Here is a 26995-nt window from a genome sequence, read left to right as displayed (position 1 = left end):
AAGAAAAAGGCGAAAGTCTGCAATTTTGACCAACACTCCAGAGAAACTGAAAAGAGCTAAAGGTCCATACCCAGACGAAAAAAAGCGGGAGAAGCTAAATTTAAAAAGCAGCTGGCCAAGAGTGCGAAAGCAGAAAAAACCTGAAGAATCGTCATCGGAAGACCATGATAACTACTGCCTTGTATGTGTCGAGCCTTTCCGCCACAGTCGTCCCAAAGAGAAATGGATTCAGTGTTGGGAATGTCAAGGTTGGTCTCATGTTCCTTGTACCAAAGGGACTGGGGAGGGGGAGATGGGGGGGGGGAGATATTTACGTGTGCCACAATTGTGAATCTGAATCTCTTTTATTGACTCGCTGAACATTTACTCATACAGCTTGAATTCGTTCAGTGCTATTAATCGCTATTACAATTAATATAATAATTGTAAAAGAATGAAAATGGAAGTTTATTGATGTTTAATTAATGTTTTGTAATGGTGATGTACTTTAAGTTACTGTTTGAGTCCTTTAGGTAATAAAATGTGGCTTAACTTATTGTGTTACTTTCATAACCTACCTATGTTACTATCGTTTCAGGTAACGAGGACAAAAGTAACAGGTACACTGATGCCTTAAAATTAGTTTTACAAATACAAAATATATGTGATTTTGTGGAAACTAAATTCATTTGTGTTAGGAACGCTTCAGAGAACACACACATTAGTTCCTTTTGTTTCAAAAGTTTATAGGGAGGATTTAAAAAATGCAATATGCAAAATGTTACTTTTCAATATGCAAAATATTATTTCTTTCCCCGGTCTCCCCTTCACACGCTCCTGCTAGAAAGAGTACTATAATTTAACGGAATATATCGACCGTGTAATCATATTTTTTTATTTTCTTTAAACATCACAATTGTACCCAAAAAAAGCTTTTGAGCCAATTCTCGTTACGAAATAAGATCCATATATTTTTATTTTTTATTTCGTGCGCTGCAATAAACAGAGCCTGATCGCCAAATATTGGCGATAATGTAACAACAATATATTTCAAACATACCATATTAAGGTTCTCATTACAGTTTTTATTATTACGTAGATGACTTTTCAAGTTTCCACATTCGTTGTAATTATTTGTTTACAGATAAATCTAATAACATTTTGAAGACGTAATCTGAAGAAAAATCCCTAAACCACACTAAATTTCGCTGCCGGTATGATTTTGACAGGTAACAGATTACGCAATCTGTATCGTAATAATACGCCGCAAATGTTGGGAGCCGGTGTTGTAACATCTTTGGTGGGTGGATGTCAGTGACTAGAAATATGGAAGGTTGTGAAGAATGACAGGATCTAAGTAAACATGTTGTTTTCTGTTATTTTCGAAATATTTATGTCGTAGAATGGGAGGATGGTTATACGTAGGATAATTGATATATTTCTTTTGACAGTTTTTGCTGAAGGTACGTGCTGGAAAGAATACAAACGAAGTTTTGCTTAGCTTAAATATATAATTACACGCTGAATGTGACATCTACATGTTTATGATATGTAAATGTTTGATAAGTGAAGTACTTATTTTCATGTATTGTTGATACTGTGTTTAGGATTTTGCTATGCCTCAGACATTCCGGAATTACAAGAACGTGCTGTAGATCTCGGTGGGAACATCACTCTTCCTTGTACAAAGTCTGATGAATCCTCGGCAGTGAATGACAGCATTGTTTCTTGGGTGAGAGAAGGAAGAGAAGAAATTCGACGGAGGAGAATTCAACCAGATGGAGCTCTTGTTCTTACAGATCTGGAAAGAGAAGATGCTGGAATTTATTTATGCACTGTTGACAGTAGGCCTGGTTTTTCGATAGAAAACGGAGATGTCAGGGCTAGAATCAGAGTGGAAGTTAGAAGTAAGTTAAATACCTCGCATGTTTTCTGCATGGTGATATATACCCCATGAAATGGCACAAATCCCTTTCATGCTAGCCTGCATCCCTCTGCAAGGCAGATAGAGAGTTGTGTATGTTTACAGTCTAATGATTTTACTTTTTTGCAAAAGTTGTAGAATTATCGCCTATTGCCAGTTAAATTATTCCTGTCCGTAAATTGATCTTTTTTCGTTTGTTTCTAGAGGTGAATTAAATAGGTTCATGGCATCATCAAAACTGTCATGTCTCTATTACAGTTTGAGACATGTGGTCTTTGATATTAATTTTGTGTGTGTACATATTGTCCGTTGTTCTGTGCATCTACAGTTAAATCTGAACATTATATTCTCTCTAATGCAGGAGCTACCATCCAATGACAAATGACATGCATAGAGTATGTATCTGTTTCTTTGTTAACGGTATTCTTGGGCTTTTCAACACTTAGATGCTTCATTGGTGGAAAAGCACTATCTTAGAATACACATACCATTTTTTCAATAAATTTAAAATTTCGGAATTTAATTAGCATTATTACCTTCTTTACATTCATAACTGAAAAGGCAGTTGATGCAACATCAGTTTACAGCAGTTTCTGCTTTAGAATGCTTTTGTCTACTGTTGATTTAGTGCAAAGTCAAAAACACATATTCCATTGACAGTGATATTCCACTGTAAGGAGACATAAATTACATAATAATATGAGTTATTTATTTATTTACTGCCTCAGTCCTCTGACTGCTTTGATGCTACCCATTACAAATTCCTCCATTGTGCCAGCTTCATCTCAGAGTAGCTATTGCACCTCATGCCCCCATTATTTATTGGATGTTTTCCAGTGTCTGTCATTCCCTACAGTTTTTACCATCTGTAGCTCCCCCTAGCATCATAGAAGTTATTCTCTGATGTCTAAACACATATTCAATCATCCTGTCCCTTTTTCTTGGCAGTGTTTTCCATATGTTCCTCCCTTTGCTGATTCTGCGGAAAACCTCATTCCTTCTGTTACCAGTCCAGCAAATTAACATTCTTCTATAGCACCACATTTCAGTAGCTTTGATTCTCCACTTTCCTGGTTTCTCACATAGTTGTGGTTCAAACATACAGTCTTAGAAATTTCTTCCTTGGATTAAGATCACTGTTTGATACTAATAGACTTCTCTTGGCAAGGAATGCCCTCTTTGCCTATACTCATCAATTTTTTATGTCCTCCTTGCTTCACCTCTTGTATGGTTTTATTGCAAGATAGTAAAATTCCGTAACTTCATCTAGTTAATGGTCACTAATATTGATGTTAAGTGTGTTTGCTAATCTCATTTCTGTTATTTCTCATTACTTTTGTCTTTCATCAGTTTACCCTCAATCCATATTCTGTACTCATTAGACTTCATTCCATTCGATGTGTCCTATAATTCTCCTTCACTTTCACCAAGGATAGCTATGTAATCAGTGAATCTTATCATTGATATTTTTTCACTGTGATTTTGAAATCCACTATTCAACCTTCCTTTTATTTCCATAATTGTTTTTTTCAGTTTAACAGTAAAGGTGAAGGGCTGCATTCCTGTCTTACGCCATTTGTAATCCAAACACTTCATTCTTGGTCTTCAATTCATATTGTTTCCGCTTGGTTCTTGTACATTTTGCATATTAATTGTCTGTCTTTCCTCATAGTTAACTCATATGTTTTTCAGAATGTTGAACATCTTGCACCATTTTATATTGTTGAACACTTCTTCCAGATCGACAGATCCTTTCTTGTCTTGATTTTTCTTCACTTTTGCTTTTATTGTCAACACTGTCAAACGCAATATCAGAACTGCCTCTGTGGTGCCCTCACCATTATAAAAGCCAAACTGATTATCATCTAATAGATTCTCAATTTTCTTCTGTATAATTTTCTTATAAGCAACTTGGATACATGAGCCATTAGGCTGATTGGTCAGTAGTACATTACTGCACTTGATATTCCCTCAGTAAGGCAATGTAATGGCTTAGGCATTGGGTTCATAATAAAAGTGACAAGGTTATACCTAAATATTCATATTAAATGGCAAGTGGATTTGTTCCTTTAACAAGGTCACGAATGATGCCATCAGACATCCTTCCCTTACTTTGCTCAATGATATTATTTGTTGAATTCACTGTTTATAGAATGTTAAACTGCAGGTTGATGACACATTTGCTCAGTGGCTGAAATTTCTGCGGTAAGGGGCTGGGTAATTTTTACTATTCAGCATTACTTCTCATTAAACTTGCATGGTTGCATGTTGACACCACTGGATAGCAGACTGCATGGTTAAAATGTAGAGTGCACTACACAAATTAAAATGTTTTGACTATGTGGAATTTTTGGCTATGCCTCCTGCGAACATCATGCAACAGCCAACTTGTTGCATTTAACCAGTGGAAAAAGGTGAATGATGACTCATAAGACTTTATCAGACCCTATCTTTCACATGAGGTTTTCCTATTTCCCTGCTACACTTAGATTTATTTAACCACAAACACACTCTTTAAAAAAACTGAAAAATTATTTAACAGCTGTTAATCTATTTTTCAGAAAGGATATTTTTAATGTCGTCTTCATCATCATCATTCAGCCCCATTACAGTCGGAAGGAGTCAATGGCAAACCACCTCCGCTAGGACCTTGCCTAGTACACTGATGCGGGTCTCCTGCATCGTCCCCTACACTCCTCGGAGTATGGGACCCCATTATCATTTTTAATTATTTTCACATGCCAGATTACCTATAATCTTTGGTTTTCTGGCACATTCTGTAAAAGTTTTGAAACTGAAGTTGTGTGTATTTGCAAAGAAATAGTGCAGCTATGTATTGAACATAGTCTGTCAAAATTTGTAAATTAGTTATAACCAAATAAGATAGTGCATATGTTGAGACACTAGCCTCAGATTTAGGAGGATGGAGGCTGATTCTCTGTCTGACAATCCTCATTAGGATTTTTCATGGTTCTCCTAAGTTGCTTCAGACAAATGCAGGGATGTGTCCATCAATAAGGTCATGGTTAAAAATATCCCCTATTATCTCCTTATTAAATAGGTGTGTGAGATCATGCGGTTTTACAAGTGACATGTTTCCTTCTATTACGTTGACAAATTCTGTATCGGTGTAACACACTTCTTGGACAAGTAAATTACTAGTACTAGATGAAATGAACACTTTAATACTTGCTGGTGACTTTGTAATTTAATCAGCAACAGTGACAGACTGAACAGCATTAATAGTCTTGAAAATATGTTCCAAGATCAACATTAACAAAAGTACATTGGTGCGCAAAACTTAAGCAGGCATGATGTGTCGCTGCCAAGTAACGTAACCTGATGAACTTGAACCACACTTAAGAAGAATTGCTACTGTACAGTTGAGATGGTAACTGGAAGAAATACGCAATGAGACAAACAGAAATGACACTTTTATACAAAGACAATAATTATACTGAAGTCACTGTGATTTATAATGGTTTCCTGGATACAACAAAAGGCGACACATGATTCTTAATAGGATTTATAATTATCACAGATGCCAATGCATGCTCTCCTAAGTGCTGTTGTGCTGGCCACAAGGATGGCAAGGAGTTTTTGTGGTAGGGAATTCCATTTCTCCACCAGTATGGTTTACAACTACTGGACGGTCGTTGGTCCATGTGGACGTGCTGCTCAATACATACCACACCCACTTGATGGGATGTAAGTAGAGGATTGGGCAGGCCAGCTTGTGTGCCATATACAATGTCATTCCAAGAACTATTGCACCTGTGTGGTTCGATGTGGTCACACATTGTTGTCTATAAAAATGAAGTCAGGAATGAGTGAACTCCCGAAAAGGTGTGTATGTCACAATAACATTGACGGTGATTGTACCTTGTTCAGAGATTTGGAGGTCAGTACGCCCATGCAGCATTGTACCTCCTTACACCATAACACCTGGACAACCAAAAGAATCGTGTTCGACAATATTCCTGGGTGAATTACAAACACTCGTATGGGTAGAGGGACACACAAAGCACTCAGGAATATTGTTGGGTGTGATGCTTGTGGTGGTCCGCCTGTTACAGTGTTGGGAGGCATAATGTTGCATGGGCACACTGAACTCCAATCCTCTGAACATGTCACACTCACTCACTGTTCCGACGTTATTGTGACATTGACGTCTTTCCCCATGAGTCTTTTTAAGGTACATTTGGTCCTGACTTCATTATATGGATGGCAAGGCCTGACAGGAGGAGCTATTGGAACAAGAGGATATTCAACGAATGAATTGGCCTGCCCACTCTCGCGACATAAATCCCATCGAGCATATGTGGGATGCTTTGGTGAAATGTATTGCAGCATGTTTACATGCATGAACAATGATCCAGCAGTCATCAACTACACTGGTGGAGGGATGGAATGCCCTATCACAAGAAGCACATGGCAGAGAATGCTGTCTGTGGTGAACACATGCCCTATTGAGAACCATGTCATGCCTTTTGTAATGTCCAGGGGGCCATCGTAAATTGCATTGGTTCCAAGGTAATTGTCATCTTTGAATAAAAGTATAATTGCTGTTCATCTCATTGCGTATTTATTTTGGTTGCCTTCTATGCTGTACTGTAGCAGTTCTTTCTGTGTACATTTTTTTCATCAAGCTATGTTACTTGCCAATGGCACATCATGCAAAAGTTGCTATCATCCTTACGTTTTACACAGTAGGCTAGAATGAGTGTGATAATGTGTTGCTGAATTTAATGACAGTATTATGGAAAAGGCAGATTTCTACTCATTACCCAGAGTTGGTGTTGAGTTGCAGCCACAATCAAAAGATTGCTAAACATTTAAACCTTCTGCCTTGAGCCCTTCTGTGGAAATAGGAAGCGCGTGCGCACACACACACACACACACACACACACACACACACACACACACACACACACACACACGGAGAGAGAGAGAGAGAGAGAGAGAGAGAGAGAGAGAGAGAGAGAGAGAGAGAGATTGCTGGCTGCAAATGCATCTGATGAGACCAGCAATCTGAGTAGGGTGATGGAGGTAAGGAGGTGGCATGGAATTGGGGGGAGGGAGGAGATCATGCAGGGTTGTGCTGGGAACAGGGTAGGGTTGGTGTTGCAGAGACGGAAGGCTGTGCTCGAGGGGTGGGGGCAAAAAAGGTAGAGGAGAGAAATAGTAGAAGGTATGTGTCGTGTAGTGCTGGAATGGGAGCAGGGAAGGGGGTAGGTATGTGGATGACTGGGACAAGCAGAAATGGAGGCAGGGGGATTGCTAGATCAAAGGATATGTTGTTACGAAAGGACTTGCCTACACAATTCAGTTAGATGGTGGCATTAGGAAGGGCCTGATAGTGCAGGCTGTGAAGCAGTCATGAAGTGAGACACAGTGTGTTGGGCAGAATATATAGCAACTGAGTGGTCCAACTTTCTCGTGGCCAAAATTTTGTGATAGCGCAGACAGCTTGGTAGTTGTCAGGTCCATGTAGAAAGTACAGTGGTTGCAGCTTAGTTTGTAGGGTCCATGACAGTTTTTACAGGTTGCCCTGCCTTGGATGGGATAGGGGATTCTTGTGACAGGACGAGAGTATGTGGTAGTGAGACGTTGTACGGCACAGGTCTTACACTTACGTCTATTGCAGGGATATGAGCCATGAGGCAATGGGTTAGGAGGGTGGAGTAGGGATCTACAAGGATATTGTGCAGATTTGATGGGCAGAACAACACCGCTGTGATACGGGTGAGGAAGATAGTGGACAACATGGGAGCATGTTACAGAGAGTGCATATACCTGAGAGGTAGTTGGAATCTTGGTGGAGAATGTGGTTGTTGCTCCAGTCCTTGACTCATGGGAGGAGTGCTCCTTTTTTGCCACACATTGGGTATGTACGAGATACTAGGCCAATGGAGAGACAAAGCATAAGTATCTGTTTCTGACCAAGGTTGGGAGGATAATTTTAGTCTATGAAGGCCTCAGTGAGACACTTGGCTTATTTGGAGAGGGACTTCTCATCCCTACAGTTGCTATGACTGTGGGTAGTTAGGCTGTATGGAAGGGACTCCTTGGTATGAAATGGGTGAAAACTGTGGCCAAGAGACAGCTGGACCACCCATTGCTGAACATGTTGCCCAACATGATGTGCTTCACTTCGAGACTGCTTCACAGCGTGCACCATTTGAATACTCGCTAACAACACCAGCTTTTCTGACTTGCGTAGGCAAGACCCTTCCTTACAACATAGTCTTCATTCCTGTGATCTCCCTGACCTCTATTTTTGCTAGTCTAGTCCACCAATCTAACCCTTCCCTGCTCCCACTCCAGCACTACCCAACACTACCTTCAATTCTGCCAAAATGATTCTTCCTCATCTCTACTTCTCAACCCTGCCACCTCCAGCACAGTGTTCCATCTCTGCAACAGCAATCCTATCCTGTTCCCACCACGTCCCTGCATGCTCTCAGAGGCAGCACAGTACCTTCCCCCCCCCCCCACCTGTACCCTGCTATCTTTTACCCTCCTCGTCCAATGCCATCACCTTACCCCCACAATCCACCTCAGATTGCTGGTCACATCAGATGCATTTATTTTGTCCAAGACTTTCCATTGTTAAATTTAATCTGGTGGTTTGAAGATATTATAATACGAAATGACACTAAAAATAGTAGATGAGTTTGCTGTTTGGACAGCAAATTATCTCACAATGGTAGAATTAAGATTGGCATAAATACCAATTGATAAAATCAGAGAAGACTTTTTTAGGAAGAGAAATATGTTAAGACAAAATGAAATTTGTCAGGAAGTATTTTTTCTGAAAATATTTCTGGAGTATTGCATTATATGAATGCAAACTGTGGTTTATGAACACTGCAGACAAGTAGAGAATATTTTTTTGAAATATGGAGTTAACAAAGAAGTTCAACAATTTGGTATATCTAATGAAGAGGCTTCTGAATTGACTCAAAGAGAAAAGAAATTTGTGATCTGACTTAACAAAAAGAAGAGATTGATTGATGGGAAACATTGAGGCATCAATGAATAGTTAATTTGGTGATGGAGGGAAGTGTGTATGGGGAGGGGGTGTTAAACTAGGAAAGTACCAAGAAATGAAATATTAATCATACATGGTTGATGTTCCTGAGACATACTGTGTTTCACCTTTACCTACAATAACGATGTTGGCAGAAGCAATGAATTAAAATTTATACCAGCATTGGGATTTGAACACAGGTCTCTTACTTTTTTTATATATATATATTTTTTTCATTTTGTCCGTTTTCGTTCGTTGAATCTGATCGGGGCGGATGTCGTAAGACACCCTTTTAAGTTCGTTGTTGATTTATTAACTCAGTTCTTTTGTTACAGAGGGCAGCCAACTCTCTGACACCAAACACGTTGAGCTACCATGCCAGATGCTTATTAGGCAGATGCACTAACCACCACGCCACACTGGTGGTGCAGCTTTTGTGAGTTTAGAAGGATGATAGCAATCGGTTGAGACATGAAATGGAATTTGTGTTGAGGGGGAAGACATACTAGGGTAAACTGCTGGGCCGTGGTAGCTGCAGTGCCAATGTGGTGCAGTTGTAAGCTAATATGGCTAGTAAGCAGGTGGCCTAAGTTCAAATCCTGGCACTGGCACAAATTTTAATTCATTGCTTCAGCCTACATCATTATCATAGATAAAGGTCAAACTCATAACAAAGAGATAGAGGGGCTGGCCAGTACTTACCTCAGCTCAGTACAGCCGATAGAAACACAAAAAACAACCGAAAATTTAAGTTCCTAGCTTTCGGAATAAATGTTCCTTCATCAGGGAGGAGAGAGGGGAAAGAAAGGGAAGAAGGGAAAGTGGATTTAGTTACTCACAACCCAGGTTATGAAGCAACAGGGAAAGGAAGACAGGGAGGGTAGCAAGGATGGAGGCATGGTTGTCAGAGGGAAGCCAAAGATATTCTACTGTAGGTACTGTGGCAGCTTCAAACCAAAGAGGATGCATACAGAAGTAAAGAGGTGTATAGTATAAAGATGTAGGATAAAAAGATGCATGAATGGCTAAAGAGGAAAGGAAAAGAGGAGAAGACTGAAAAGTAAATGGGAGTGAGGTTGTTTAACGTAGGTTCAGTCCAGGGGGATGGCGGGATGAAAGGATGTGCTGGAGTGCAAGTTCCCATCTCCGCAGTTCAGAGGGACTGGTGTTGGGTGGGAGAAGCCAAATGGCACATACGGTGTAGCAGGTTCCTAGGTCCCTACAATACCCAGTAGCGGAGTATGCCCTCCAGTATAATTCTAGGGACCTAGGAACCTGCTACACCATATGTGCCATTTGGCTTCTCCCACCCAACACCAGTCCCTCTGAACTGTGGAGATGTGAACTTGCACTCCAGCACATCCTTTCATCCCGCCATCCCCCTGGATTGAACCTACGTTAAACAACCTCACTCCTATTTACTTTTCAGTCTTCTCCTCTTTTCCTTTCCTCTTTAGCCATTCATGCATCTTTTCATCCTACATCTTTATACTATACACCTCTTTACTTCTGTATGCATCCTCTTTGGTTTGAAGCTGCCACAGTACCTACAGTAGAATATCTTTGGCTTCCCTCTGACAACTATGCCTCCATCCTTGCTACCCTCCCTGTATTCCTTTCCCTGTTGCTTCATAACCTGGGTTATGAGTAACTAAATCCTCTTTCCCTTCTTCCCTTTCTTTCCCCTCTCTCCTCCCTGATGAAGGAACATTTATTCCAAAAGCTAGGAACTTAAATTTTCGGTTGTTTTTTGTGTTTCTTTCGGCTGTACTGAGCTGAGGTAAGTACTGGCCAGCCCCTCTTATCTCTTTGTTAGTAATTGTTTCACATCTTTATATGAGTTTTTCCATTAATTAGAAAGGTCAAACTCAATATGTCTCAAGAACATCAACCACTTATGAGTAATATTTGGCCAGCATTAACCCCATTTTGCTCATTGCTAAGGTGCTTTCCCAATATTGGAGAGCCTCTACAGCACTGATGTGAGTTTAGAAGGGCAATAGCAGTAGGCTGAGGCCTGAACTATAATCTGTATCAGAAAGGAAGACATACTAGGGTAATCTGTGCAGCTGTACTAGCTGCAGTGCCAGTGTGGCGCAGCAGTTAGTGCATTTGCCTAGTAAGTGGGAGATCCAGGTTCAAATCCTGGCAATGGTAAAAATTTTGATTCATTGCTTCAGCCTATATCGCTATTGTGGAAATGAAATACTTCCACTGGATAGACTAGTGTTGAGAGCTGCATCAAACCAGTCTTTCGACTGAAAACTACAACTAGAACACTGGTATTTAAGAAACTCAAATCTGAGAGGACAGTGTTGAAGTAGCAGAAATAAAAATTCCCACTGTTGAAGTAGAATTACTTTACATAATGACTGAAATGAGAAAGACAAGAAAAGCAGACTGCTCAAGCTGAGTGAGGTGTGACAGTAAAGACCTCACATTTTGAGGTACAATGGCTCAAATTCCTGGGTAGACAATCAGCTTTAGTTCTACAATGTAATGCCAGGATGTTTCTTTCTATCAGACCTGCCCGTTTCCTTGTCCTTTTCTGTCCGTGCCCTGTTAAGAGAACACTGGATCAGTGGTTATAATAAAATGTTTGTAATTTACCTACTTTTTCTCTTTCTTTCCTTCCTTCATTCATACATAGAGGTAAAAGCAATAAAATACCTCCTTCAACGAACATCAAAATGTGTGGTGATACCCATTGTGTAATTAAGGAATGTGTATTAAATTGTATAAACTTATAATGTTAATGGCACTCAGTGTTTTGCATATTTTCCTGCCATTAGTTTTGGAATTTGGATCAGCTATATACAAAACATTTTCAATGATAAATATAGAACAAAGCTGTTTTACTTTAGGCGGACCTAATATCTAAAAATGTGAACTGTGTTGCAGACTCAACAGAGTAAAGAAGTTTGTGGATAGGATGAGACTTAATGCGTTTGAAATGTGATACTATGTAGGAACTGAGTCACTGTAAGAAAAAAAATATAAGATTTTATATGTGGGATTAAGGCCTCCAGAATTTGTTAGTTTGGTAATGGTGGGGAATGCCTTGGAGAGAGGAGGTTAGGGGTAGGCAATATGTATCTCTTTCTTTTGAATAATGTGTGTGTGTGTGTGTGTGTGTGTGTGTGTGTGTGTGTGTGTGTGTGTGTGTGTGTGTGTGTAGGGGGGCAGGGAGCTTACGGATTGAAGTTTGGCTTAATAATAATATGTTTCAGCTCCTCCACCAGCACTAGTTAATGTCACTGTTCGTCCCTCTACTGTATTGGCGCTGTTGATGTGGGATGTAGCTGAAGATGGAGGGTACGAAATCACACATTTCACTATTCGATTCCGCCAGAAGTATGCCTCTGATGATGGCCAACCTAACACCTGGCGCTCAACCCTTCCTGAACATATCAGTCCAACTGCTGTAAGTAATTAGTTTATTTTCAGAGAATTTTAAATAGATAATGTTTCTGTTGAGTGACTTGGATGGTTTCTTAGTCACATCTACTTAATAATGCCAATAAAAGAACATTTTTCTAGTACAGCTACTCTCGTTTCTATATTTCAGAAATGTTCTTGAGATCGTTGTATCTTCTGACAGAGAAGTAAGTAATTCTGTGCTATGAAACACTTATCCTTGCATTGTAGTGCCACAGAATGGAGTGTGCAGAATATTTTACTGTAGAAAAGTTGTTTTCCTGATTTTTGGTTTACTAATAGGAAGGTTCACTGCATCTGTTAGTTGCATAGTTTAGTTTGTGACTGAAATTTCTAGATAAATATTTACCTGGAAGCTGATAAACTTCATTGATGAGTACAGCGGGTCTTTGTACAGATTGTAAAAATCATTGTTCTACTAATTCCTTATCCTTAGACAAAGTTTATTTGGGTTGAATATGTAAACTGACGTAGACTTATGTCTTACTAGAAATTGTCTGTTTGGGTGTGCACCTCTTGGACAAATTGTCCCAACAATTTTTGTAAAATTACATAAGTTAATGACATTTCCAAATTTTCGCCATTATTTTACTATTATTTTGTAACTACAGTGAACCATGGAGTGGTAAGAACACAGACAGTTTGCATTAGCTTCTCTCTCTCTCTCTCTCTCTCTCTCTGTGTGTGTGTGTGTGTGTGTGTGTGTGTGTGTGTGTGTGTGTGTGTGTGTGTGTGTAGGAAATGTGACCAAACAATAGGTATTCATAAAACTGTCAAACTCAGGCTATATGTTTTAGTGAACTGGTCAATGATAAATCCACATTTTGTATCGTGATATTAGTGAATGCTTTAAACTGTTGTCACATCAATGAGCTTGTTTAAAATTTGAATTTGTATGTTCTTTTATTGTGTTCTTGTCATTGCGATGTGCCTCCCATGTCTGTCCAGATTATAGAACAAGAAGAAAGAGTTTAATGTGTGAATGTCAAGTGGATGTATACTTCACAGCTGTTGTTAAGTAAGGAGAGGCAGAATGTTGAAGAATTGTGATGGGTGTCTGAGTTATCCTGCATAGTAGTCAAACAAAACACTCTTCACAGATAATTTTGGTCTACTGTGAGAACTTTCTCATCACACATTAGGCTACAGTGTACTGTAAACAGTCTATGAGAATAGCCTTCTAAGTTTTTACAAATGACAACTAGATGGTGCTGTTGAGATGTGACAGTACTGTTACAGTCTAGTCAGTGAAGGAAAGTTAGGGGGAAAATTTTATATAGTCCAAATTTTTGTGCAGTGGTAGGGAGGGAGTGTTGTGAACAACATCTTAAAAATCCTGACTGGTGGAGTGTGAGCTCGAGGCTGGGGGAGCGTGAAGGTCACTTTCGTAGGTTTTTCATAAATGTCTCGACAGCCGCAGCTTCAAGTGAAACTTTTTCGCAGTACGAAATTAAATTATATTAATTTTTGTACAAAGAAAGGTCCTATTCATCTTTTCACTAGGACTAATTATTTCCACATTGCAAGGAATAATAATGTTTTAATGGTGTGTGTGTGTGTGTGTGTGTGTGTGTGTGTGTGTGTGTGCGCGCGCGCGCGCGCGCGCGCGCGCGCGCGCGCGCGCGCGCTTAACATCATCTAAGTTTAGTATAACGTCATGAACACCAGAAGTACCATGTGGGTAATTTTTTACCCACAAGAGTTTTTCAAGGTCCTTAACCCCCTCCATGATCATCACAGGACCAAATGCCCCTGTTACTTTTCATCATTCTGTGGTTGTACAACTTGCTAAAATTTTATTCCTCTAGCCCACCTAGAAGTATGAAAAATTTATCTGTTCTTCCGGTACCACCATGTGGATGATTTCTGACCCATACACATTTTAACGCAATTTGATATCGATAACACTAAATAGTTTCTGAGCATACCTTAACTCAATTCATGAGATGTTGGAGTGTATTACGACACTTTGGGCCAAAAATACCTTGAAATACATAGAATTTGAAGGTCAGGTGATACTTTATATCAGTGCGGCTTTCCATTTTCTACGGTCTGGCAACATGCAGACCTATAAAGTGACACTGATGAGCCACAGAATAACATCCTACATTGCAGACTGGGGCACTGCTAATAGTTCCCATACATAATAGCAGATGCCAGGTGTGTCACACTTAATGTTTCCTGTCAGTACATCTTTGTCTGTACTTGACCTGAGCAGGCTGAGGCAGACCTGACACCAACAATGTAAGCTTGCAGTTTATTTTCATGAGTTTGTGTCACTGAAGCTGTGATTGCAAGACGATGTGGCATTATGAAGGGCGAGATTCTCTACTGTCTGGAGAACATTTTACTGATGCAATCGAGTGATGAATCCAGTAGTGAGACAATTTGTTCCAGTGAAAACCGCTGACTCAAGTGATTCAAACGCAGTGGATGAACAGTCGGCAGCATCTGATCCATCTGATGATGACCTAATTCATACACAACATAAGTGTGAAACATTCTAGCTATATTTTTGAACCAAAGAGCACACAGTCAACTGTACAGCTTTTTTTCTTCTATTCTTCAGATGTCAGATTCACGGATTCTACTCGAAGGTGTGAACATCCCTCTCAATGATGAGCCAAACATGCATGCAATGTAAGACAAGGCCTTCAACAGGGACAAGGATGGCGGGGCAGAGGAGTTATTGGTCAGCTACCTGATGGAGTCAGCAAGTCACTGATAAATAAAACTTTATTCAAAACTCAAATGCAATATCACTGATAATCTTATGTAAACACTTAAGTCAAATTGCGTCGTGGCTGGTCTTTTGCCATTGTTCCCACTCTTTCACCGGTTACAAAGAATTTTGACATGTCACAAGACAGCAATGGCTTGGCAGTTGGTGCAATTCATGGAGCAGCGAAAGGAGGACATGGTCACAGTCAGAGTATACTGGGTGCCACACGTCGTGCAACAGCTCTGTCAGTGATCCAATCCTTAAACTGATAAAGTACATTGAAGAAAATGCTCACAGCACAGTTGGTAATAATGAGTTATGCCTAAGCCTGGAAGAACTAGATGCTTTTATTGGATTAATTTAGACTTGTGGAGCATAGGGTGCTTTGGGTGTTTCATACAAAGACATGAAGCAATAAGCCGGGACCACCTTTCTTTCAAAGCAGCGTGTCAAGTAACAAATTTGCAGAAATATGCAGTCATTTGTGTGTGATTGTGTCATCAAGAAGACAACATAAGAAAACGGATAAATTTTGCCTTGCTTCAGAAATAAGGAATCTGTTTACTGACAATTGCTTTGTCTGCTAAAAGCCAGACAAGACAATGACTGTCGACGACCAGCTGTATCCTTGTGAGTGCAGGTGCCCATTCATACAATACTTGCTCCGTAAGCCTGATAAGTATGGTATAAAATACTGGATTTTGTGTGATGCTGACAATTGCTACATCCTGAATAGATTCCCTTACCATGGCAAAGGTGAAACTTGTGATCCAAGCAAGAGTCTTGGTCACCATATCGGTATGAAAGTGGCGCAGCCATTCCCCAACTGTGGTTGTAACATCAGCAACTGACAACTTCATCACCTCTGTGAAACAGGCGGATGAGCTGAAACAAAAAGGAACAAGAATAGTTGGCATGCTTTCAAGTTCACTGAAGGAGGTTCATCGTGCAGTGCAGAGTGGAGAAGATGCATTGTATGCAACACACTTGTACAAGTCAGGTGACAATCTTTTCTCAGTATACCGAGGGAAAAAGGAAAAGATGTCCTTATTCTGATTAACATGCATGCTGGATGGCAGGTGAATGAGAATATTGAGCAGAAACTTTCACAAAACTGTAAAGTCTTGTAATAATGAAACTAAGGGTGGAGTTAGTGAAATTGATCAAATGGCTAGACGCTACAGTGTCTGAGCTGGAACCCACTGGTGGTGACGTTACCTTGATCAACACTCACTTGAGTTTTAAGTTACTTACCTCTAAGAAGATTTGACGCTGAGAGATTATCCTCATACAGTAGAACCCCTCTAATCCGTCACCTTCGGGAGCGGATCCATGGTCGGCACGATAAAAGGTCGGATTATCTGAAAAATCTAATATTTATTGCCAAAAATATGAAAAGACATTTAATGCAAAAAATTAAACGATTTAAGAACTAAAGGACATCTACAGTAATATATAAAATATTAACTAAAAAAGTCTACACACACTATAATATGTATTGGTTTTAAAAGGAAAAACAAATTACAGTACTGTACTGTATTGTACTTAATAACGTATAAACAATATATACTGTAAACTAAAAAATGTTTATAGCACTATATATAAAAAAGAAATTATAAAACAAAAACAAATTACTTGGAAAAAATGTCAGTGATACATTTTTGTTTAGCAGATTTTATTCTAGATTTACCTGCAGTGTCCTTCCATTTTTTTTTTATCCACAAAACGTGCTTTGGAGTTGAAGTTGGATTCTGCTTGATGTATTGAGGAGCGATGTCAAAAAGAGTTTTTTGCATCACTGTGTGAAATCCGGGCTGGGGGTTCGTCTTCGCTGTCTGAGTCCTCATTCACAGTTTCCTGGCTAACAGCAGCAACAATCTAATCTTCATTGAGCTCTTCAAAAGTGTCGCATTCGTTGATCCACTCTTCAACTTCATTGGCTGATACGCTCGGCTCCAGTGTTTGTAGGTCTTTAACGATTTCCAGTGCATCATTGTTTTGCTCATCTTCGGTATGCTCATTTTCAGTCATACCTTGTGGCCAAAGCTTACGCTATGATTTCCGCAGTGTGTCATTTTTCAGTTCATCCCATGCTGCAGTGATTGTGTAGATAGCATCTTCGATGTTCACGGATTTCATTGTCTCAAATAAGTTATGACCTCTATCAGATTTTTCAAAGATTGAGCTTATATACGTTCTGCGATATCGCATTTTTAACCATTCGATGACACCCTGATCCATTGGTTGGATGAGTGAGGTCACATTAGGAGGCAGAAAGAGAGTTTTATGTCCCCTTTCACCATATCTTCCTCAGATGGGTGTGATGGTGTGTTATCCAACAGCAGTAGAGCACGAACAGTTAGATATTTTTGTTTCAAGTCTTTTTCGACCAATGGCACAAACTCGTTGAAAAACTAGGATTTAAATAGGTTGCAGTCCATCCAAGCAAAGTTTTGATTGCGGTAATAAATCGGCAAGGAATATAAGTTTATACTTTTGAATGCCCCTGGCTTCTTAGATTTGCCAATGCCGAACAAGGGGAGCTTGTGGGTACCATCTGCGTTGCTACAAGGATTGACTGTTATTCCATCTTTTATAAGTTTCGTTCCTAACACGAATTTATTTGAAGCTGCGAGCGTTTTTTGTCGGCAACATATAAAAGTTCAGCGCTGTCTTGTCAATGTTATGCACTTGTAACAGTTCATTTTCTTCTACAATTTCTTGAAACTTAACAGAAAACTCCTTAGCAGCTGTGACATCGGCAAATAGCTTTTCACCGGAAATAGAAACAAATCGGACATCATGATGAGTTTTCCAGCGATCAATCCAGCCTTCACTGACAGCAAATTTACTTTCGGCTTCCAGTTTTTTGTGCAAAACTATCACTTTTTCTTTCAGAATTGGCTTGGATATTGGAGTTCCTTTTCTTCTTTCTTGAGAAAACCACATCTACAATGCGTTATCAAGCAGTTCAAATTTAGGCTTTTTTAATGTTTTGCGATTCTTCAGATTGCTTTCACCATCAATTGTAACTGTATAGGATTCAATTTCTTTCAAATTCTTCCTCCCTCCCTCCCTCCCTCCCTCCCTCCCTCCCTCCCTCCCTCCCTCCCTCCCTCCCTCCCTCCCTCCCTCCCTCCCTCCCTCCCTCCTTTCCCTGTGAATCATCTGTAACACTGCTAGATGCTGCACATTTGACTTTGGTTTTATATTAGCATTATGACACACTATTTGCATTTCCTATAACATTGCATCTTAAAAATGCAATAACAAGAAATCTACATATGTGCGTGCGTGAGAGAGAGAGAGAGAGAGAGAGAGAGAGAGAGAGAGAGAGAGAGAGAGATTCAAAATGCTCTTACATTTCCTTGGGACATACCCATTGTTACTTTAGTTCATTTTGAAAGTTCTCTATCCATTATAATGAACTGGGTGTGTAGTCAAATACTCAGTTGCATATCTTCAAAGATACTATACATCACATGATTATATATTTGTTAGTAGTTGATGATGCAGTACAGTGTTGAACACCTTTTGGAAGTCCAAAATGATGGGCCCTAGCTAATCATCTGTCTGCACTGAAGAATGATTTGTTTCAAGAATTTTACTTCATTTATTGTTTTATGCAGATTTACAGAGAACTATAGGGTTCCTACGTACAGCTAGTCCTTAAATTTCTCTAGGTGTTCCATCAACAAATATTTACTAGATACTTGGCCAAAGTGGGGTTAAAACGACTGAAAAATTAGTTAATAGACACTGATTTTCCTTCCAAAAATTTGTCTTGAATTTAATGAAATTTATATTGTCTATTTGATGGAATTTGAGTGTTCTATATAGAAATGGTTGCATTGTTTTTGCTTCATTATAGATGATTTAATTTGGCAGATGAGTGAGAAACTCAAGACTTCCTAAAAACGGAGTTTGAAGTCAGTTTTTTTGTTTTTGTACTAAACTCAGTCTGTAGGCAATTTATGAATAAAACTATAAATAATTTGTTTATGAGAGTTCTTTCCCAAAATATCTATGGTCCTTTTCTGTCAGTTTCAAGGTATCAGTTGCAGTTTACTGCCAGGTCTATGTAAGTTTCAGAATGTGGTTTTAAGTACAGTGTTTTATTGGCATGTGCATGTTATTAGAACACCTATGTACCTTGAAATTCATCTCGTTTCTGCCAGATTAATTTACTTTATTGCCACATAAAACTATAATTCAAAAATAAAGAAAATCTTGTGCCGAAAATTTAAAAGCATAGGTGAAACCATCTGTCAGAATATTCAAGAGACCTAAACATATAGGTGTGTTGTAGGAACATTAGTCCTAAAATTAAATGTAAGTTTCCAAAACAGTTAGTTTATTATTGTGGAAACAAGAGTCTCCTCTATATTCTGCAGGCTTCAGAAATTATTCCTAAGTGGCTGGATCTTACCTATTTACTTCAGTTGTCTTCTTCCTAAATGTGTGGTGTGTTAGCTGTCACTTGTGAGTATTTGTCTTGTACGGACAGAAGCAAACAGAAGTTCTGCACTGTAGTGAGCACAGTGATTTATTAATGGAAGAAATAGTGTTAGCACATAATGATTGTGCCTGTTGAAAATTGCACTGTACTACACTACAGATTTTTAAGTTAATGTACAGGAAACACACACCGTTTAATTTAACATATGCTGCAACTTGTTTTCAACAAAGAAGAACCCACTCTGCTTGAAAACTCATACTGAAATAGACAAGTTGTTTACTTTGAACAGTTGTTTACTATTTAGCGTGTGCTACATTTCATCTTTGGTACTCCCTCACCTTGAACATTTAGGTCAGTTACTTTACACTGCTTATTAGTGTCTAATATAAGGTACTGTTTCGTCAGTGGCCAATATTGACATATCATCATATATGTTTTGGCTGAACATAGTTCAAGAGGAAGTAGTCAGAAATTATTAATAAGAAGCGGCTTGAACATTTTTGTGATTAATTTTTGTTAATCAGTTTCTGTAGCTTCATAGAAGCTATATCTAAAATTACCAAATTGTTTGCTTTTTGAATTCACAAAAAGGAATTGCATCTCAGATACTATGTATTTGGTGTTTCTGAAGTACATGTTTATCACATTTGTTTATGTGATCTGGAAAGAATAAAGTTGTTCCTGTAGGTATTCTAGATATATTTGTTTACGGCAATAATGAAAATTACAGACTGGAAATGATAACCACAACATATGAGCCACTAAACACATCCACTCACAGCCGCTCCAGTAATAGTTACTGTTGATTTGTTATGGATATTGTCAGTATGTTCGTGTTACAAATGGAGTTGTGCACAAAACATACCAGCAAAGAAAGTAAACTAAAAGTGTTGTGTATGTTAATCACATTATCCAGGCATATCCTGCTCTTATGGAAATGCAGGTTTTCTCGGTGGATTTAATTGATGAAATTATTTGCAATTATCCAGGCATATCCTGCTCTTATGGAAATGCAGGTTTTCTCAGTGGATTTAATTGATGAAATCTTCTTGGGTTATCAGTCTAGTCATGGCATCATATTGCCAAAATGCCTGAAAGTGAGAAGTGGGAAAGTAATTGAAATGCATGACTAGGCTGGTAACCTTGCAATGTTCTATTTGTATCATATTCTTTTAATCTAGAGATCCTGAAGGTAGTTGTCAGATGTAGGGCAGGGGACAAAGAAAAGGCATTGATATTTTGTCCAACACTGTAAATAAAACCAAAGGCCTTTAAAACCATGCGCAATAGAAAAAAGTGGCTATTTACCAATATTTAAAATGCAAGCAGTTGGAACAGAAGTGATAGAAATGCAAAAGTTATTAAATAAATGTATGGTAACTGCTTAACAGAAGTAAAGGCCAGAGAAGGAGATTAAAAGAATTACAAGAATAATGTGGAAAGGAATAATCACTCGGAAGCATGGACCCAAAATGTGTGTGATGACACGTTACGTAGAAGTAGTTGGTTCAAATCCTGGTGGTGGAAGAAATTTTCATCACTTTTACCTGACTTGGCAATGGAAGAACATGGTGACATGGAGTTCGTGGCTTTATATCACTGTCCTGTGTTAAATTTCTTCCCACAGTGTCTCATGAATAGATAGTATGTAATACTGCTGATGGTGAACCATCCAACAGATGGTCTTGTTGATACTATTTGGTTGTGTCTTGGCACTGGGTTTCACCATGTCATCTCTCTCTCTGTCATCAACAACACAAACACTACACTGTACATACTTGAATCAGTCACCTACACTCAACAGACACGACTCTCACACTTTGTGAAGGAACGGTGTCATTTTCAAGTTAGCTGGCTGAACCTAGAATGGATACAATATTACTTGGCCACTAGTTGCACAGAAGGCGTGTTAGGGGAGGGGACACTGGTAGCGGTAGGGGCTCCCTTGCGGACAGGACAGCGCAGTGGTAGAGCTGTTACTCTACAGCAAAAGCCTTTGTGCAAACACGTATCTCACACAACTTGTAAGCTACAGCTAGTGACACTGAAAATGATCATATTAACAGGTTAAGCCAGTATGACAAATAATCCAACAAGCTGACCATTTATTATTAAAACCACAATGGGTACAGGATAATGCTGAAATTTGATCAGAGAGGGCAATTTATTTTCTCCTTTCTTGTTCACCTTATTTTCTTTATCATGTTGCCATTTTAAAATTAGCTTCTTTTCCCAAAACAAAACAGTGTTGACACAGTTTCACCCTACGACATGCTAATGCAGTTGCAACAGAATCCTGCAACTGTCTACTATTAAGAAAACTGTCAAAGACAAATGAAGGTCAGTAACTTAAGAAAAGCTCGTGCTTTTTATAAAAATAAGAGTGTGATTGCTTCATTTATGGTGTTACAAAATCCATACTAACTCTCATTTCACCAGATATCGATAGCCCATCAAAGCATTACATTATTTCGTTGAAAAAAAAAAAACATCTCTAGTCACTCGTATATCACAGTAGATAATAAAGTTTCACATGATGGATATATAACTTAATACCCTCCGCTTTTTGTGCTATCATTTACCAAAAATTCATTGCAATATTTCGAACCACGTATGAGATCTGTAGGATGATATTTGCACACACGACCAGAAATGAGTGCATTTCAAACAGTCAGTTTCCTCAAGATTGGTGACAGATATAGATCTCGTCTCAAGTTTAAAGAAAAATCCAGTATGTTACTCCATTTCATGAGCAACAATGTGTGGACTAGCATGCACCAAACACAAACTAGTAGTGGTTCCAATTTCTCATTGCGAAGTTTTGAATTTAGCACAGTACATTACTAAACATAGAATTAATGATGTAAATAAAATAGAAAGAAACTTCCACATGGAAAAAATATATTAAAAACAAAGATTCCAAGACTTACCAAGCGGGAAAGTGCCGGTAGACAGGCCCAGTAAACTAACACACAAACAAACACACAAAATTTCTAGCTTTCTCAACCAACGGTTGCTTCTTCAGGAAAGAGGGAAGGAGAGGGAAAGACGAAAGGATGTGGGTTTTAAGGGAGAGGGGTAAGGAGTCATTCCAATCCCGTGAGTGGAAAGACTTACCTTAGGGGGACAAAAGGATAGGTATATACTCTCTCTCTCTCTCTCTCTCTCTCTCGCACGCACACACACACACACACACACACACACACACACACACACACACACACCCATCCATAAATATACAGACACAAGCAGACATATTTAAAGGCAAAGAGTTTGGGCAGAGATGTCAGTCGAGACGGAAGTGCAGGGGCAAAGATGATGTTAAATGACAGGTGAGGTATGAGTGGCGGCAACTTGAAATTAGCGGAGATTGAGGCCTGGTGGATAACAAGAAGAAGGGCAAGTTCCCATCTCCGGAGTTCGGATAGGTTGGTGTTGGTGGGAAGTATCCAGATAACCCGGACGGTGTAACAATGTGCCAAGATGTGCTGGCCGTGCACCAAGGCATGTTTAGCTACAGGGTGATCCTCATTACCAACAAACACTGTCTGCCTGTGTCCATTCATGAAAATGGACAGTTTGTTGCTGGTCATTCCCACATAGAAAGCGTCAATTGGTAAATCACGTGGGTGCTTTCACACGTGGCTCTGCCTTTGATTGTGTACACCCTCCGGGTTACAGGACTGGAGTAGGTGGTGAATGGAGGGTGCATAGGACAGGTTTTACACTGGGGGCGGTTACAAGGGCAGGAGCCAGAGGGTAGGGAAGGTGGTTTGGTGATTTCATAGGGATAAACCAAGAGGTTACGAAGGTTAGGTGGACGGCGGAAAGACTCTTGGTGGAGTGGGGAGGCTTTCATGAAGGATGGATCTCATTTCGGGGCAGGATTTTAGGAAGTTGTATCCCTGCTGGAGAGCCACATTCAGAGTCTGATCCAGTCCCGGGAAGTATCCTGTCACAAGTGGGGTACTTTTGGGGTTCTTCTGTGGGAGGTTCTGGGTTTGAGGGGATGAGGAAGTGGCTCTGGTTATCTTCTTCTGTACCAGGTCGGGAGGGTAGTTGCGGGATGCGAAAGCTGTTTTCAGGTTGTTGGTGTAATGATTCAGGGATTCAGGACTGGAGCAGATTCGTTTGCTACGAAGGCCTAGGCTGTAGGGAAGGGACCGTTTGATATGGAATGGGTGGCAGCTGTCATAATGGAGGTACTGTTGCTTGTTGGTGGGTTTGATGTGGACGGATGTGTGAAGCTGGCTATTGGACAGATGGAGGTCAACTTCAAGGAAAGTGGCATGGGATTTGGAGTAGGACCAGGTGAATCTGATAGAACCAAAGGAGTTGAGGTTGGAGAGTAAATTCTGGAGTTAGGTTGGAGAGTAAATTCTGGAGTTGTCTTCACTGTGAGTCCAGATCATGCAGATGTCATAAATAAATCTGTACCAAACTTTGGGTTGGCAGGCTTGGGTAACCAAGAAGGCTTCCTCTAAACGACCCATAAATAGTTTGGCATACGAAGGGACCATCCTGGTACCCATGGCTGTTCCCTTTAATTGTTGGTATGTCTGGCCTTCAAAAGTGAAGAAGTTGTGGGTCAGGATGAAGCTGGCTAAGGTGATGAGGAAAGAGGTTTTAGGTAGGGTGGCAGGTGATCAGCGCGAAAGGAAGTGCTCCATTGCAGTGAGGCCCTGGACGTGCGGGATATTTGTGTATAGGGAAATGGCATCAATGGTTACAAGGATGGTTTCCGGGGGTAACAGACTGGGTAAGGATTCGAGGCGTTCGAGAAAGTGGTTGGTGTCTTTGACGAAGGATGGGAGACTGCATGTAATGGGTTGAAGATGTTGATCTACGTAGGCAGACATACATTCTGTGGGGGCTTGGTAACCAGCTACAATAGGGCGGCCGGGATGTTTGGGTTTGTGAATTTTAGGAAGTAGGTAGAAGGTAAGGGTGCGATGTGTCGGTGAGGTCAGGAGTTTGATGGAGTCAGGTGAAAGGTTTTGTAGGGGGCCTAAGGTTCTGAGGATTTCTTGAAGCTCCGCCTGGACATCAGGAATGGGATTACCTTTGCAAACTTTGTATGTAGAGTTGTCTGAAAGCTGATGTAGTTTCTCAGCCACATATTCCCGACGATCAAGTACCACGGTCATGGAACCCTTGTCAGCCGAAAGAATGATGATGGATTGGTCAGCTTTCAGATCACGGATAGCCTGGGCTTCGCCTGTGGTGATGTTGGGAGTAGGATTAAGGTTTTTCAAGAAAGATTGATAGGCAAGGCTGGAAGTGAGAAATTCCTGGAAGGTTTGGAGAGGGTGATTTTGAGGAAGAGGAGGTGGGTCCCGCTGTGATGGAGGGCGGAACTGTTCCAGGCAGGGTTCAATTTTTTTATGTGCGAATGACCAGCAACAAACTGTCCATTCGCATGAATGGACACAGGCAGACAGTGTTTGTTGGTAATGAGGATCACCCTGTGGCTATACATGCCTTGGTGCACGGCCAGCACATCTTGGCAATTGTTACACCGTCCGGGTTATCTGGATACTTCCCACCAACACCAACCTATCTGAACTCCGGAGATGGGAACTTGCCCTTTTTCTCGTTATCCACCAGGCCTCAATCTCCGCTAATTTCAAGTTGCCGCCACTCATACCTCACCTGTCATTCAACATCATCTTTGCCTCTGCACTTCCGCCTCGACTGACATCTCTGCCCAAACTCTTTGCCTTTAAATCTGTCTGCTTGTGTCTGTATGTGTGTGTGTGTGTGTGTGTGTGTGTGTGTGTGTGTGTGTGTGTGTTGGCGCGTGTGTGTGTGCACGTGCGCGTGTATATACCTATCCTTTTGTCCCCCTAAGATAAGTCTTTCCGCTCACGGGATTGGAATGACTCCTTACCCTCTCCCTTAAAACCCACATCCTTTCGTCTATCCCTCTCCTTCCCTCTTTTCTGAAGAAGCAACCATTGGTTGCGAAATCTAGAAATTTTGTGTGTGTGTTTGTGTGTTAGTTTATTGGGCCTGTCTACCGGCGCTTTCCCGCTTGGTAAGTCTTGGAATCTTTGTTTTTAATATAAACATAGAATTATCGCAATATGTATGACCACTAACAAAATGATAGGCACTCCAGCTTGAAGCTAACAAATGAGACTATGAGAATCAAAATTATTATTATTATTATTATTATTTATGGAATAGTTTCTTTAAAATTGTTTGAACGGTTGAGGTGCAACTGCCAAGCAAACACCTATATTCTTCCAACATAGCCAAGGGAGTCAGAGAATGTCTTTTTCATAACAGGTGAAGCTCACAGCTGTGTAACCAATAACCAACTGAGGCAGCCATCCATTCGGAACAGAGGGGTGGACTCACCCAACGGGGAGAGTGAGAATGTGCTTCTGTGCACCAGCCAAGTAAACCTGTGCAAGCTCTAACCCTTGGGGTCTCCCAGCCAATAATACCATGCGTCTTTAATGTACAGTACAAAAGAGTTTAGAAGCTAGAGTATTTGTATGAGAGTTACAGAGAAATGAGACTGCTAAGATGCAATCGGCAGAAATCATTTCTGATGCACTAATTTTCTTTTAACTTGATACATGCTGAGAACATTTTTATTTATTTCTCTTTGCAATCAGCACTGATTCCTGTTGTTATGAGACCCTGATTGCCATCTTTTTTATCCCACTGTTAGAAGTGCTTTTCATATTTTTTTATCCACTGCCTCTTGAACCTCATAATCATCAGCAAAAGTTTTTTCATGCAACACTGAAATAAGTGGAGAAATGATCATTGTGCATGTTTTGGATTGTACAATAGTGTGTGTATACTTTCCATGTGAATGTAGTTCCTTGGTGCCACACACAGTGTACACATGGGTGCAGTCACAAAATACATGTTTTTAATGTCTCAGAGTAGACATCAACACCATATTGTACCCAATAGCCAAGTATTTTTTAAGAAGTGATTTTCCTGTCTCAAAAAAATGATTATCATTATTAATTCATTTGCATGTTCCGTAATATTTCGAGAGTGGAGTCATTCTATTGATTGTCACTTTTGTTCTGGAGTTTAGTGAGCTAGGCATATGTTACTACAGTGTGGTCAAACAGATTGGCTTCTACATAAATGCTGGGATGATAGCTAGTGAATTTCATTTGTGAGCTTCAACCAGTATGTGAAATTTCAGCTTTTCATGATGTATTGGCTGCTTGAAAAGCCCAAGTTATTGTAGCAGTGTACAATTATGTCTGGCACCTTATATACACACATTTTCTGCTAACGCAGCATGTCTATCCATTTAATGAACCCTTTTTGACACATCTGGACATTGGCCGCAGTTTCTCATCTGTTAATGTGTATGTTTTGAACACGTTTTGTTGTCAGGGCTAAAGGTGGCACTCCCTTCTTTGATACTTCTGAATATCGTTACTGACATTTTTAAAATGCAAC

At 39.9% G+C, this 26995-nt stretch overlaps 1 protein-coding gene across 2 annotated transcripts in view; it reads left to right on the top strand.

Moving 5' to 3' along the window:
- The first annotated feature begins 1264 nt into the window (after positions 1 to 1264).
- Positions 1265 to 26995, top strand: part of LOC126355220 (protein turtle homolog A) — a 95616-nt gene continuing 69885 nt past the window's right edge. Inside the window, exons 1-3 of one of the 2 annotated variants that reach the window (XM_050005481.1) lie at positions 1265 to 1442; positions 1587 to 1886; positions 12167 to 12360. In XM_050005481.1, coding sequence (XP_049861438.1) covers positions 1391 to 1442; positions 1587 to 1886; positions 12167 to 12360 — 546 coding nt within the window. In that variant the 5' untranslated portion in view covers positions 1265 to 1390. The remainder of the gene's footprint in view (positions 1443 to 1586; positions 1887 to 12166; positions 12361 to 26995) is intronic. The other variant, XM_050005489.1, reaches the window with a different exon arrangement.

Source organism: Schistocerca gregaria, chromosome 1 (genome assembly GCF_023897955.1).
Source record: "Schistocerca gregaria isolate iqSchGreg1 chromosome 1, iqSchGreg1.2, whole genome shotgun sequence".
Taxonomy (NCBI): Eukaryota; Metazoa; Arthropoda; class Insecta; order Orthoptera; family Acrididae; genus Schistocerca; species Schistocerca gregaria.
This window is presented reverse-complemented; position numbering and strand designations above follow the sequence as displayed.